Source organism: Crassostrea angulata, chromosome 3 (assembly GCF_025612915.1).
Source record: "Crassostrea angulata isolate pt1a10 chromosome 3, ASM2561291v2, whole genome shotgun sequence".
In the NCBI taxonomy this organism is placed as follows: Eukaryota; Metazoa; Mollusca; class Bivalvia; order Ostreida; family Ostreidae; genus Magallana; species Magallana angulata.
In genome coordinates this window covers 9234749-9246953 of record NC_069113.1, presented here as the reverse complement: position 1 = coordinate 9246953, position 12205 = coordinate 9234749, and the positions used below count along the sequence as shown (strand labels likewise).

Sequence of the window (12205 nt, the reverse complement as noted above, 5' to 3'; positions counted from 1 at the left end):
ACAGGGTCATTGTTAGTTTTGGGATTTTGAATTAGTGAGCAATTCAACTTTGAAGAGTAATGACTGAGATACTTTAAGTCATTTTAATTCCATGGTGTTACCTGGTAATATTTCACGATTTCTAATAAAGTACTAAATGCAATGATTTTAATTTCATGCTGCTAGAAAATCAATTGATCAGAATATAAACATTGAAACGTATTTGAAAACCAATGATAGTATTCACAATGGGTTTAATTTCGCTGGAAAACGATAAATCGTGGACATAGAAAAATGAAAACCATCGTGATTATTTTCCAATTGACAGTATTTTGGTTGTTGATTTGATACAGATCGCAGACACTGGTGGACGGTTCAGTCTACACGATGAGTTGTGACCCTGAATCTGAGGATTCTGTTTTAGCTGTACAACTCACTGATGGCTTTGTTCTGAAGTTTGATATTGGTAGGTGTAATCTTAATTAGATAAGATACCCATACAACTAGCAGATGATTTTCAGTCAATAAAGACTGAATCCTCTATAATTATTAATTTGTTATACCTTGTACCTGTATGGAATTCTTTTATGATACATTACTCAATATTGGTACATGTGTGTACATATATCACCATTTTTTCGGTAGATATCACATTTTTTCTTTAAAAAATATCTAAATATATCATGATGCATAGTTACAAATAAAAGATCTTGACAAACAGTTTAATGAATGACAATCTATTTTGTACTAGGATCTGATTTGATTATGCCTTGGGAATTGAGTTCTGGAGAGGAGTTGTCCTTCCCTATACCATGTCAACAGATGGCCCTATGTACTATTGGAGAACAAGTAATATACCGGCGGCCAGTATTTATTAATCTAACTACCATTCTATTATAAAGACACACAGGCTATATAATAAGGATGATTTTATAAATTTTCCTGATTAATAAATGATAATGCTAATGAGTTCAAATACAAACGCTTGAAAGGACATATATTCAGTGATCTTTAGTAATTTGTTTTCTACTTTGTCTTATGTTTGTAAATTATTAAGTTTAAGATAGATGTAGTTGGGTGATATGTATTTTTCAAGCTGTTATATGTGAATACTCTATACAAATGTATTTTTAAAAAATTGAAATGAAGATTTTTTGCTCTTAATTTAAACATTGGTTGAGGATGTGTTTATACGTAAAATTCAATTGGACTGGTCTATTTCAGAGAGTTGTGCTGGGGCTTACTAGTCGATACAGGTTTTATGTCAACAACACAGAGGTAAGCTTAAACACAGTCAGCACAAATAAACATCATGGAGGAACAGTCCACAATCTTTTTTGTGAACGTTTTTATCATAAATAAATGATATTTGTTACTGTAAATATCTTATAATACGTGAGTACTTAAATCCGCGGTCCCGCTGTTTTGTATCAAATCGCAATAATATAAAATGACAAACGTGGAACATTTATTCATATTTCCTATAGTTCCCAACTCTCAAAAAATAATGAAGAGGTTTAAAAATCTGCAAGAGGTGCTTTTTGCGATTTTATGCGGATATAAGTTCCTATTGTTTAACTAGGAATTTAGAGTATTTGATCCTTTTTATTCAGATTTCTTCAAACTGTACCTCCTTCTGTGTACACAAAGAGTATTTGCTGTTAACAACTTTGACTCACACAGTGCGGTGTATTTGTAGGAAAACCAAAGTGGAAGGTAAAGTGAAGATTTAACAGAGCAAGCTCTTTAGGCAAACCTTGCAGAGAGACAATTCCTGTAAATTTTCATTATGACTCAATGCCTTGCAAATTAATTTTGTCAGCAATTTGTATTTTCCATAGCTTTTCGTTTGGTTTGATATTTTACGATGTGACTTTTAGTTTTACCTACATTGTCGGATGGGAAGGCCCACCCTTTTGATGAGAGTATTCGGCGTGTAGAGCGTGGTTCCAGAATCGTCACAGTGGTTCCAGATGACACCAAACTTGTCCTCCAAATGCCTCGAGGAAACCTTGAGACCATTCATCCCCGCGCCCTTGTGCTATCGGCTGTCAGGAGAAATTTAGACGAGTATTAATGATATTTGACTTTGAAATCTGATATGATTTGATTTGTATGCTTCCTTAAAGTTGTACATGTATATTTGAAGTATTTTTTAAATATAATTGAGTAAATAAGCGTAAATTAAACATCTTAAATTCACAATATCGATCGGTACATCCAGTTGTAGCAAATTGTTGTGCAACCTTTCTAATTTGGAAATTTAACTTTTATGTGATTTTGAATTAAAATATGAAATTAATCCCATCTAATTTGAGATAAAACTGTATTTTTTAATCTGGACTTTCCTAGGCTTAGATTTTTAGAGGCCATGACAGCAATGAGGAGACACCGAATCAACATGAACCTGATTTATGACCACAATCCCGATAAGTTCCTGACCAATGTCCAACTCTTTGTGCAGCAGATAAACAACGTCAGCCATATTAATCTCTTCCTGACGGACTTGCAGTAAGTACATTCAGCCATATTAATCTCTTCCTGACAGACTTGCAGTAAGTACATTCAGCCATATTAATCTCTTCCTGACAGACTTGCAGTAAGTACATTCACAGCATTGATCCAACAAGATCAAAGTATCATTAGTGTCCATTAGTGTCCATTAGTGTCCATTAGAATTTTTTTGGGGGAAAAAAGAAAAGCGATGTAGCAGATTATGCATTTACCATATTTTACCAAATTTAATATGCAGTTGTATATATTAAATCTTCTTTCTGTTTGCTTTCTTTCTGACTTAATAAGATGTTGAGTCATTCCTCTTTTCAATATGGCAATAGAATGTCAAAGCACAATGGTGCCAAAGAAACAAAACTTAACATTTTTGGCTTATATGTAAATTGTATACTTTTTAAGGGAAGAAGATGTAACATGTACAATGTACACAGCAGCCTATAATCGGTCACCCGTGACTGAAGATTCGGAGCAGACAAACAAAGTGGACACAGTGTGTGATGCCTTGAGAAAGGCCCTCCTTCAGGAGGATGAAAACAAGTGAGTGATATGATAAGCCAGGAAGTACTGCAATTTAAATATGCATTTACAAATTATATGTTGAGATATTCCCGATAAAAGGACTGAAGCCTCATGAATACCTTTATGTATTGATATTGGATCATTTTTAGAGAAGATCTCTCTCAAAGTGCTTATTAATTTTATCATGTTTATATTTATGTACATAAATGCACTGATAAATGATGTGACATTTTGATTGTAAAGTGAAAAACTACATGAAATCATATTTACAGGTACATATTATGCATCCTGACCTCCTATGTGAAGAAATCAACACCTGAACTGGAAGAGGCCTTACTGCTGGTCAGATCTCTCAGAGGTACATGTACATCAAATGATGTATTGATATTTTGATTATATTGTCATCTACTGTACAAATACCTGTACATGTACAAATGTAGTTCAGATTATTTCGTCTATTTGCTCATTGTGTCCTCTTTATTCAGATAACCCCAATAAGAATGCTGTGATAAGCCCCGCGGATGCATTGAAGTACCTCCTATTTTTGGTGGATGTCAACGAAATGTTTGATGTGGCACTAGGAACTTATGATTTTGATTTGGTGCTTATGGTGGCTGAAAAATCACAGAAGGTGAATATTGGGATTTTGTGGATTTATATTAATACTATCGTAATCAAAATGCACCAGTATTTTCCAAAATCATTTTTTAGCAGGAAATGGAGTTCACTGTTTGTATGTTAGTACAGGTACAGGTTTTAAAGTCATTTTGAATTGTATGATTTGATATATTTTAGGATCCAAAAGAGTACATCCCATTCCTGAACAGTCTGAGGAGATTGGAGGGATCCTATCAACACTACACAATAGACAAATATTTAAAGAGATACTCGAGAGCTCTTCAGAATATCAGCAAATGTAAGCAGCCTCTTCTAAGCTGGCTGTAGGATCATAACTCAACTGAAGCACAAAAGAATTTTTAGTGTTCATATTGTTTGATACACATTATAGCTACATGTACACGATTTATTTTTGCATAGGTCCTGATCATTTTGATGAATGTCTGACTTTAATCAGCGATCATCATCTGTATAAGGAAGCCCTTCCCCTGTTCACTCTCGGATCAGACAAATACAAGGTAAGTGTCCCACATTAAGTTTTCCTGGCTTCAGCTACTCTGTACAAGTAGTCCTGCAATGGTAAAACCTGCAAACCATAGTCTATCTTCTGCCTAAGTTTAATATTTCTTCGTATTATTAAATCTATGAAAATCTCTGAAGTATTTAGATGAAAATGTATTTATATAAAAATCATGATGAAACAGTCAATTTTTGCAAACAATTTGATGACAAAGAAAAATTAAAAACTATTTTTAGGAGATTGCAAAACTTTATGGAAAATATTTGATTGAGAAAAAGAAACCAGAGGAAGCAGGTCTAGTGTATGTGAAGGCTGAAGAATGGCAACTAGCTTTGGATGCATTCAAGTCCTGCAGCAACTGGAGGCAGGCCTTCTGTATGGCTGCAAAATTAAAGTACAATAGGGAGAATGAGGTGGATTTGGGACAAAAATTAGCCAGTAAGTAGAAAGGGTTATACGTAATATAGTAGTTAAACTGTTAGATGCTTACAAATTTTGGAAAAAGTTTGGTACTTATGCTTCTTCATATTAGCAAAATGGTTTTAAAAAGTCACCACTCATCAAGCTTCAGATAAAATGAACTACATATACACGAATGTACATGTATTTCAGATCAATTGAGGAACAACAAGAGATATATGGATGCAGCCATTGTTTTAGAGGAGTATGCCAATGATACTGAGGAAGCCATTGTTTGTCTTATTGAGGGGTGCCACTGGGAGGAGGCCCTCAGAAGGGTACGCCCTGTGATATGATATCAGCTGGTTTTTCATCATAAAAAAAAAGAACATTAAATAACTTCTTTTTATGTTCAGTTTTCATCTACATACTGTAGATTCCTTATTTTACGGGAGTACCAGTACTTAATTTGGTGATTCAGCTGTTTTCTATAAAATTGCAAGAACATAAAATCGCGAATGCCGAATTTTTCTAATAGTTTCTTATAGTTTACATCTGTCTGAAAAAACAAAAGCAAGATTTAAGAATTCATGAGATTTACTTCTCTCGATTTTAAGCGGATATTGATTCCTCACGTTTAATTAGGAATCTACAGTAGTCAGGTGTTGTGTAAGATTACTTGGTAAAATGATGTCCTGGCATAGATTATTCATTCAGAACTGGCACTGATACCTGCCTTGCATTCCTATCCATATAGCCATAATCTTTTTTACTAGAGATGACAATTCAGGTAACAGTTACATATTTCACATTGTTTTGAATGGATTTTTTTTCCAGATGTACAAACACACTAGAATGGACTTCATTGAAACAAACCTAAAGCCAGCAATGGTGGAGAATTATGAAAGTCTAATGGAATCTCTGGAGACAATGCGGGTAGATTTTGATAAATACAGAAAAAGGTTAAAGGTTGTAAGGGAGGAGAAAGAAAGAGAAAGGCTGGAGTTTCAAGGTAAAACATTGCTTCAGCATCTGAAATAAATCTTTGCACATTCACTTGTATGTCCTGCGATATCTTTTTGACAAGTATTCAATCAAAATTGTTATCAGCTTTTATATACATAGAAATGAAGTGTTGATATCTTTTGTTTATTGCAGAGAGTGGTGCCATTAATGATGCCGATGCTGACCTGTTTTCTGACGCCAGCAGTGCCACAGGGGAGAGCATCCAGTCCTCCAAGCACTCCAGCTCCCAGTCCTCTGCATATAGCCGCTCCACAGGGTAAACCACTCTTCATCTCAGAATGTTTGGCATTCTGTTTAGCTGATTGCTGTAGATTCCTAATTAAATGCAAGGAATTAATATTTGCATAAAATTGTAAGAACATCTCACAAATTTTAAAATATTGATTTTATTTTTCAGACAGATGCAAACTTTAAAATAATGAAACTACCGTATTATAAAAAAATTGGCGTTTGCAATTTTATATGCTCACAATTTGATGCAAAACAATTGAAATGCTGAATTAAGAACTTGTGTCAAATAAGGAATCTACTGTACTCGCTTTTTTAAACAATTTCTTTCAGTGAATAAGCTAACCACTTTGTCACAGAACATCTGTAAGTCGAGTCAGCTGACTATTCTCATTTCTTAAAGCATCTGTTAGTCAAGTCAAATGACTTCTCTTTTGTCTTAGAAGATTAAACATTTAAGTCAGCTCTCTGCTCTCTTATCTGTGTCAACTAACTTCTCTCTTGTCTCAGAACATATGGCAGTTGAGTTGACTAACTACTGTGGAATCATTAGATTTCATGGTGGCTCAATTTACTTTGAATTCATGGGTACCTCTTATCCACGAATTAACATCCTCCACGAATTAATAAATTAAGGCAATAAAATCATATTTCCTTTTGTAGGTATAAGAGAATACACGAAATTATGCCCCCACGAACCTGTATAATTTAAGCAATCCACGAAAATTGGCTCCCACGAATTTTAATGATTCCACAGTATTCTCTTGTCCCAGAACATCTGGTAGTTGAGTCAGGTGTCTGCTCTATTGTCTCAAACATCAGGCAGTCAGCTGACTACTTTATTGTCCTAGAACAACCGATAGTTGAGTCATATGAATATCTTGTTAGATACTAGTAAATATTTTGTTCAAGAACATTTGATAGTTGAGTCAGAAGACTAACCTTGTCATTGAACATTGTGTTTGCAAGTTTTTGAACATTGCTATGACTCTGTAACGCAAACAAACTTGTCTTATTTCTTAAGCCACAGAGATGGAAGGTTTGGTCTATCTCTCTTTTTTGCTTTGTGCCTGAATCTCTTCTTCCCTTAACTTGAAACCTTCCTTTATAGAGTTCATATTTGTTTTTGATTATAGAACTTATGGACAACATTTTATTGTTGATATTTCTTGTCTCTTGAGGTTCACCATTACCTCTATTTATAATTTTCAAGAAAAGAAAATATAACAATGGTTTATTTGATCAACAGCTTAAACTGGTCACTTGTTTTTTTTTTCTCTGTAACAAAAATGGTTGCTTTTTACAGTCGAACATCAAGAAATAGAAGGAAAGCAGAGCAGAAAAAGTGGAAGCTGAAGGAGGGCAGCCCCTACGAGGACTTCGCTCTGATCGCTGCATTGTCCAAGATAATCACTGCAGTTGATATCATGAGAGGTAATGTGTTCAGAACTTGTAACTGTCGAGGGAACATTTATGCATCACTCAGCCAGCAGTTTTGATTCTTGTCATTTTCCTGTTAGATGCTAGATTTATCTATCTATCTAAATGTTAACTTTGGTTTTTATTTCAAAATTAACAATCAGCAAGGTTTTAATACAGATATAGTGTATACATCAACCTTCTTTTATGAATTACAATTATTTTTATCATGTTAAGACTAAACAGATGTGTAATAACAAATTAAATTGCATTATCTTGTGCTAAGGCTTATTCAGGTGTACCATTATTTGTAAATCTTTGCTTTCAGATGAAGTCCGTGGACTTGTAAAAGTTATGATTCAGTTTAATAGTGATAAAGAGGCAAGCAAATTGCAAGAGACATTTGGAGGCTTTTTAAGTTTGATTGACACTTCTATTCCTTCAATATGGATGGATGATTCAGAGGAGGGGGAGGAGTCAGTGGTGAGCTTCATGTATATTGTTCTGTACACTTGGTTGATCAATATTTATAATCATCAATGTTTGTTATGTTGAAGTTGCAGTTAAGTTTCACATATAGAAATTATTTTGGATCATAATGGTCATCTCAAGGTTTAACATCCCAACTATATCATTTATTTTAAATAGAACTGTACAGTGTACAAGTGTATTCTGTAACATTTACATTGACTGTTTAGAGTTTGGCTAAAGTAATGAATCAATTTATTAAAGGAGTTGACTTTCTGTTAAATCTGTTAACCAGGTGCTTGGCCCGCATGCTACAGCAAACACCATAGCTCAAGCAGTACAGAGAGGGCAGAATCTAACGACAAAAGAAAAACTAGGTAAATTCCTATTTCTTTATTTTTCTGAACAAGTCCACTTAAGACAGTGAGCAATCCACTAAGGGGTATCAATGATTATTACGGTATGTGAGATTTTATACACGTGCTCACTCTGTCAGTGCATGTACATATTGGACTATGAATACAACATAATGTGTATTAATAAATGGTTTCAGATTTATATGAAATTCTAAATGTCTTCATGTGTGCAGTATGTAAAGATGATTAGTGGCACATTTATTTATGTACCTGTCTGTTGTGTAGAGGTCAACCACACATTGTACATTGAGAAGTGTGATGTGATGTGATGTGAAACCCTTAACATTAACAATGAAATGAATAAAATCATTTTAAAATTGCAAGTACCCTGGTGAAATTGCCAGTTCATTTTTTGTTTTTGGTACTTGCAATTATTTTTGAGTTGTATATAATTATATAGAGAGTTTCTACCTCTGATGCATGTAAATTGACATGTACATGTATCAATATCTAAATTATTTTGTTTTTATTTTCAGATCCTATCATTAAAAATGCACCAACATTACACAAAGACATTAAATGGAAATTAAGTATGCTTGAGGGGGCCAAATCTTGAAAGAATTGACGTACACATGTTATCTTAACAATTAAAGAATGTTAGCGCCATGTTTTTGTTTGTTTTGTTTTTAATTATTACTTATATAACACATGTACATGAATTGCATTCATAATTTGTCTTTTTATCATTTAGTTTCATATTACATCTTCTGCAGTACTGTATGTACAGGAAAATATTTGCCCCCGTTTTATGTTTGCCCTAGTTGGCAAGCGAATTAAGACTGGGTGTATTCCATTTCTCAAATTATTATTTTTAATACAAGTTGTGTCTGGGCAAATTCAAGACGGAAATGAAACCGTTTGCAAGTGTAATAGGGCAAAATTAACATAGGGTGAAAATAACCCTGCATATAGTATATGATTTATAGTATGTTTTGTTTAATTAACGTTGTGAGATTTCAAGTGCCCAAGAAATGTGTTGATGCTTTCTAACGTGCAGTTCATCAAATTTATATGGGCAGTAAGAATTTAGATAATTTCATAAAGTTTATTAGTAAAAATAATTTTTCACAAAGCAAAGAGATCTATTCATTTTTTATGTCAATATTTTAATTTAGTGCATTATTCCATAAAGCTGACATGAATTCTTAATTTATTTGGTCGCCATATTAGTTTCGATTGCTCCTCAACTGCAACTGGGGTATATTGTCGATAAAGTTATTGTCGGTTGCTTTGTGATCAAGGCTTTTAGATTGCACAGACTTCTAAATGTATGAACAACACATTGTAGAAATATAAGAAAAATGAATGTATTTATGAATTCCTATCAGTTTTAAGTAGCTAAAACAAAAGAGAAAAGCAATGATACATGTGCATAAACATTTATTGTCACTAAGCACTCTTGCATGATTGACATATAACAACAAATGTAAATGTTTTAAAAAGAGCATCAATTTTTTTCAAAACAAATCAAAATGAAAGATAAAATCAAAAGAGCCAAAAAATGAAAGACATTTTGTGAGATGTTTGTCTGTTCGAAGAAAGCAATAAGCTTACAAACACACACAAACTTTTTACAGCATATATTTTATGGTTATTAAATCAAAATTTTAAAAAAGATGGCACTCAGACCATTAAAATTTGTTCAAGACATTTGTAAACAAAAACTATTGAATATTTCTTAAAACGATAAAATTACACCAAAATAGGTGTAAAACAATATTTTCTCCAGTTTTAACAATTCACAGCAATAAATATAATGTAAAAGTAAAGATTCAACAGATAATACTGAAAATGTTAAAAAAAATAATGAAACTATCACAGCAATAACAAGCATAAAAACAATTAAGGGTTTAATCAACTTATAATTTTCCCCATAGGAAATTTACCTCCATAAATCCATTAATGGTACATTTGTATTATGAAGTAAAAATATATTTGTCATAAAACATTTAAAAATAATAGTAATACATTGAGCACTTCAAAATACAAAATGGAATACTGATAGACACTATCATGTTTTGTTAAAGAATACATCGATATTAAAAAATACTGTATTGTGCAAATAGGCTTTGTTCATACACACTAATCAATGAATAGAGCTTCTGAATTTAATCCAAAATGTTTTCTCTACTACTGTAATCTTACTAATCTAATCATATGCAACAGCTTTCCATCTGATGTGCTGCTGCTGTGACTCTAGACTAGACTAGCACCAAACCAGTGTTGGTAAAAAAAAATCCCATTAACCAAATATATTGCATTAATAAATAAATACAATAATTACAATATCTAAGACTGCAAATATATGTTATGAGAGATAAAATTTTGAGATGTGATGATATTTTTAAACAAATAAACCTTTTAAACATCAAGGTGTGAAGTAGTTTTGAAAATCAGCCACAGGAACATATGTACAACAAAGTTTTCTTTTTAAACAGACTCTACATAATCTTCATCTCTTCTGAACATTAGCTCACTCTGATATTTAGAGGTCTCATGATGGAAATTCGGACGGAGAAGAGTAGCCCTGTCCATGTGAGGATATTTGGATTCTATCCTTGTGCGATCCTCAACATTGTAATGCATTTGTTCCCGCTTGTCCAGGAAGAGATTTTCATCATGTTCATAATGAGGAATACCTCCAAGCTCTGCATTCTGTTCCAAAAAGAATTATTTCAGATACCTATTATAACAGTAGTGAATTTGATAATTAGGGTACATTTAAGATCAATTGAAATTAAAGTTTTATTTGAAGGTATTCAAACTGAACTCGCATTGAAAATAAAGCAATTATGATGTGCATTGAATGGGTACCCTTATCTGAATAAAATGCATGTACTGGGTTGTGAAATATATATTTTTATTTATTTTCGATAGCCAATTAAGGGTTTACAATCCACTCTGCTCCTCTACAACCCCTTACAGATTTATCTGAAAAAATCAAAACTTGCACAACGGAATTTGATTGGCTGTGAATAAGGGCCGGTGATTGCAGGGAATCTACTAATTGACTGTGTTCATTGTATTTTCATACAAGAATAATATTTCTAAAAAACATTGGCTAAATCTGCCAAGGTTTGTAGAGGAGCAAAGTGGATTGTAAACCCTCTAGCTAGCGAAGATGATTTTTATAATGCTAGGTATAAATTATTTGTATATTACATGTACCTTGGTAATGAGATTTCTGTTTTTCATATCTGTTTTCCATTCCTGTGTATACAGACGTGGGACAACTGGGTGTAGTCGCGAGTATTCTGGTACCCTGCAAAAGTATCATAAATCATTAAATTATACCATTCTTCTAAATTGGATTATCATTAAAATTGTTAACATTATCACAAGTTCTATAGTTTGTACATACATGAATTTAAAAAGAAAAAGCTACAGGGATACAGGAGTTGTTTTGCCAGATGTTCTTATAGTCATCTAGGCTGTTTACAATATATTACATTAAAACAATAAAAAGTATGTTTACATTGATACTGCAGATACATAAAAATACTCTACTGCAGTACTGTAACAATTAATATCAGAGTCTATACCCAATCTGTAAAAAGTTATGATTTCTTTGACTGATAGATAAAGGAAATGTATAATAGTTGGTTTCTACTATAAATGACATTTTCTCACTATATAATTGCGTTAAAAGCAAAAATAATTGCATTTTAATCTTAAAAATGCAAAAAATTTACATCCAATACATGATTTTGAACATTCATTGTCACTAATAATATACACATTGCTGTTTTGTCTCTTTCTTAATGGACTATGCGTATACAGGCAAGATCTGTGCATGAAAATACCACCCATCTTTAAAAATACAGTGGTGCACTATTCACATTTTCCACTGTGTTTTCCTTAGCAACGATAAATTCATTGCTAAAATTACCAGTTATTCAAAAGGTATTTTTCAAATATGTTTTTATTCCTATATTACCTTTCTTGGCTATGCTTGAAAAGCCTTTCAGCAAACCTTTGGTCAATTGTATTTGGCCCTTTTGCCATAAAACCCTTGCCTTTTGGTGGTGCAGCCATTCTGTGGTCTTGCTTCGTCTATTGTAAACTAGTAACTGGTATTGGGGAACCAGTTTAATAAGGT

General features: G+C 32.8%; 2 protein-coding genes across 4 annotated transcripts in view; one reads left to right on the top strand and one right to left on the bottom strand.

The window, feature by feature from the left end:
* LOC128176086 (putative elongator complex protein 1) overlaps nucleotides 1-10478 on the top strand; it is a 20678-nt gene extending 10200 nt beyond the window's left edge. For all 3 annotated transcript variants that reach the window (XM_052842153.1, XM_052842155.1, XM_052842156.1), the window contains exons 14-32: nucleotides 333-445; nucleotides 731-828; nucleotides 1204-1257; nucleotides 1593-1695; nucleotides 1860-2049; nucleotides 2332-2490; nucleotides 2893-3030; nucleotides 3285-3370; nucleotides 3498-3643; nucleotides 3808-3928; nucleotides 4051-4148; nucleotides 4387-4588; nucleotides 4763-4887; nucleotides 5387-5561; nucleotides 5708-5831; nucleotides 7110-7237; nucleotides 7551-7705; nucleotides 7986-8067; nucleotides 8583-10478. In XM_052842153.1, coding sequence (XP_052698113.1) covers nucleotides 333-445; nucleotides 731-828; nucleotides 1204-1257; nucleotides 1593-1695; nucleotides 1860-2049; nucleotides 2332-2490; nucleotides 2893-3030; nucleotides 3285-3370; nucleotides 3498-3643; nucleotides 3808-3928; nucleotides 4051-4148; nucleotides 4387-4588; nucleotides 4763-4887; nucleotides 5387-5561; nucleotides 5708-5831; nucleotides 7110-7237; nucleotides 7551-7705; nucleotides 7986-8067; nucleotides 8583-8662 — 2377 coding nt within the window. In that variant the 3' untranslated portion in view covers nucleotides 8663-10478. The remainder of the gene's footprint in view (nucleotides 1-332; nucleotides 446-730; nucleotides 829-1203; nucleotides 1258-1592; nucleotides 1696-1859; nucleotides 2050-2331; nucleotides 2491-2892; nucleotides 3031-3284; nucleotides 3371-3497; nucleotides 3644-3807; nucleotides 3929-4050; nucleotides 4149-4386; nucleotides 4589-4762; nucleotides 4888-5386; nucleotides 5562-5707; nucleotides 5832-7109; nucleotides 7238-7550; nucleotides 7706-7985; nucleotides 8068-8582) is intronic.
* Nucleotides 9470-12205, bottom strand: LOC128176090 (testis-expressed protein 43-like). The gene is made up of 3 exons (XM_052842159.1): nucleotides 12044-12205; nucleotides 11275-11368; nucleotides 9470-10761 (listed from the first exon to the last, which is right to left on the bottom strand). Exons 1-3 carry the CDS (start codon nucleotides 12139-12141, stop codon nucleotides 10537-10539), a joined length of 417 nt encoding a protein of 138 aa, XP_052698119.1. The 5' UTR covers nucleotides 12142-12205; the 3' UTR covers nucleotides 9470-10536.

Excerpts from the sequence above, each read along its gene's own strand:
- LOC128176090 (XM_052842159.1), bottom strand. The coding sequence starts at position 12,141 with ATGGCTGCACCACCAAAAGGCAAGGGTTTTATGGCAAAAGGGCCAAAT. Across the intron at positions 11,369-12,043 it reads TTCAAGCATAGCCAAGAAAG|GGTACCAGAATACTCGCGAC; the intron begins GTAATATAGGAA and ends ATACTTTTGCAG. Across the intron at positions 10,762-11,274 it reads ACAGAAATCTCATTACCAAG|AATGCAGAGCTTGGAGGTAT; the intron begins GTACATGTAATA and ends TTTTTGGAACAG.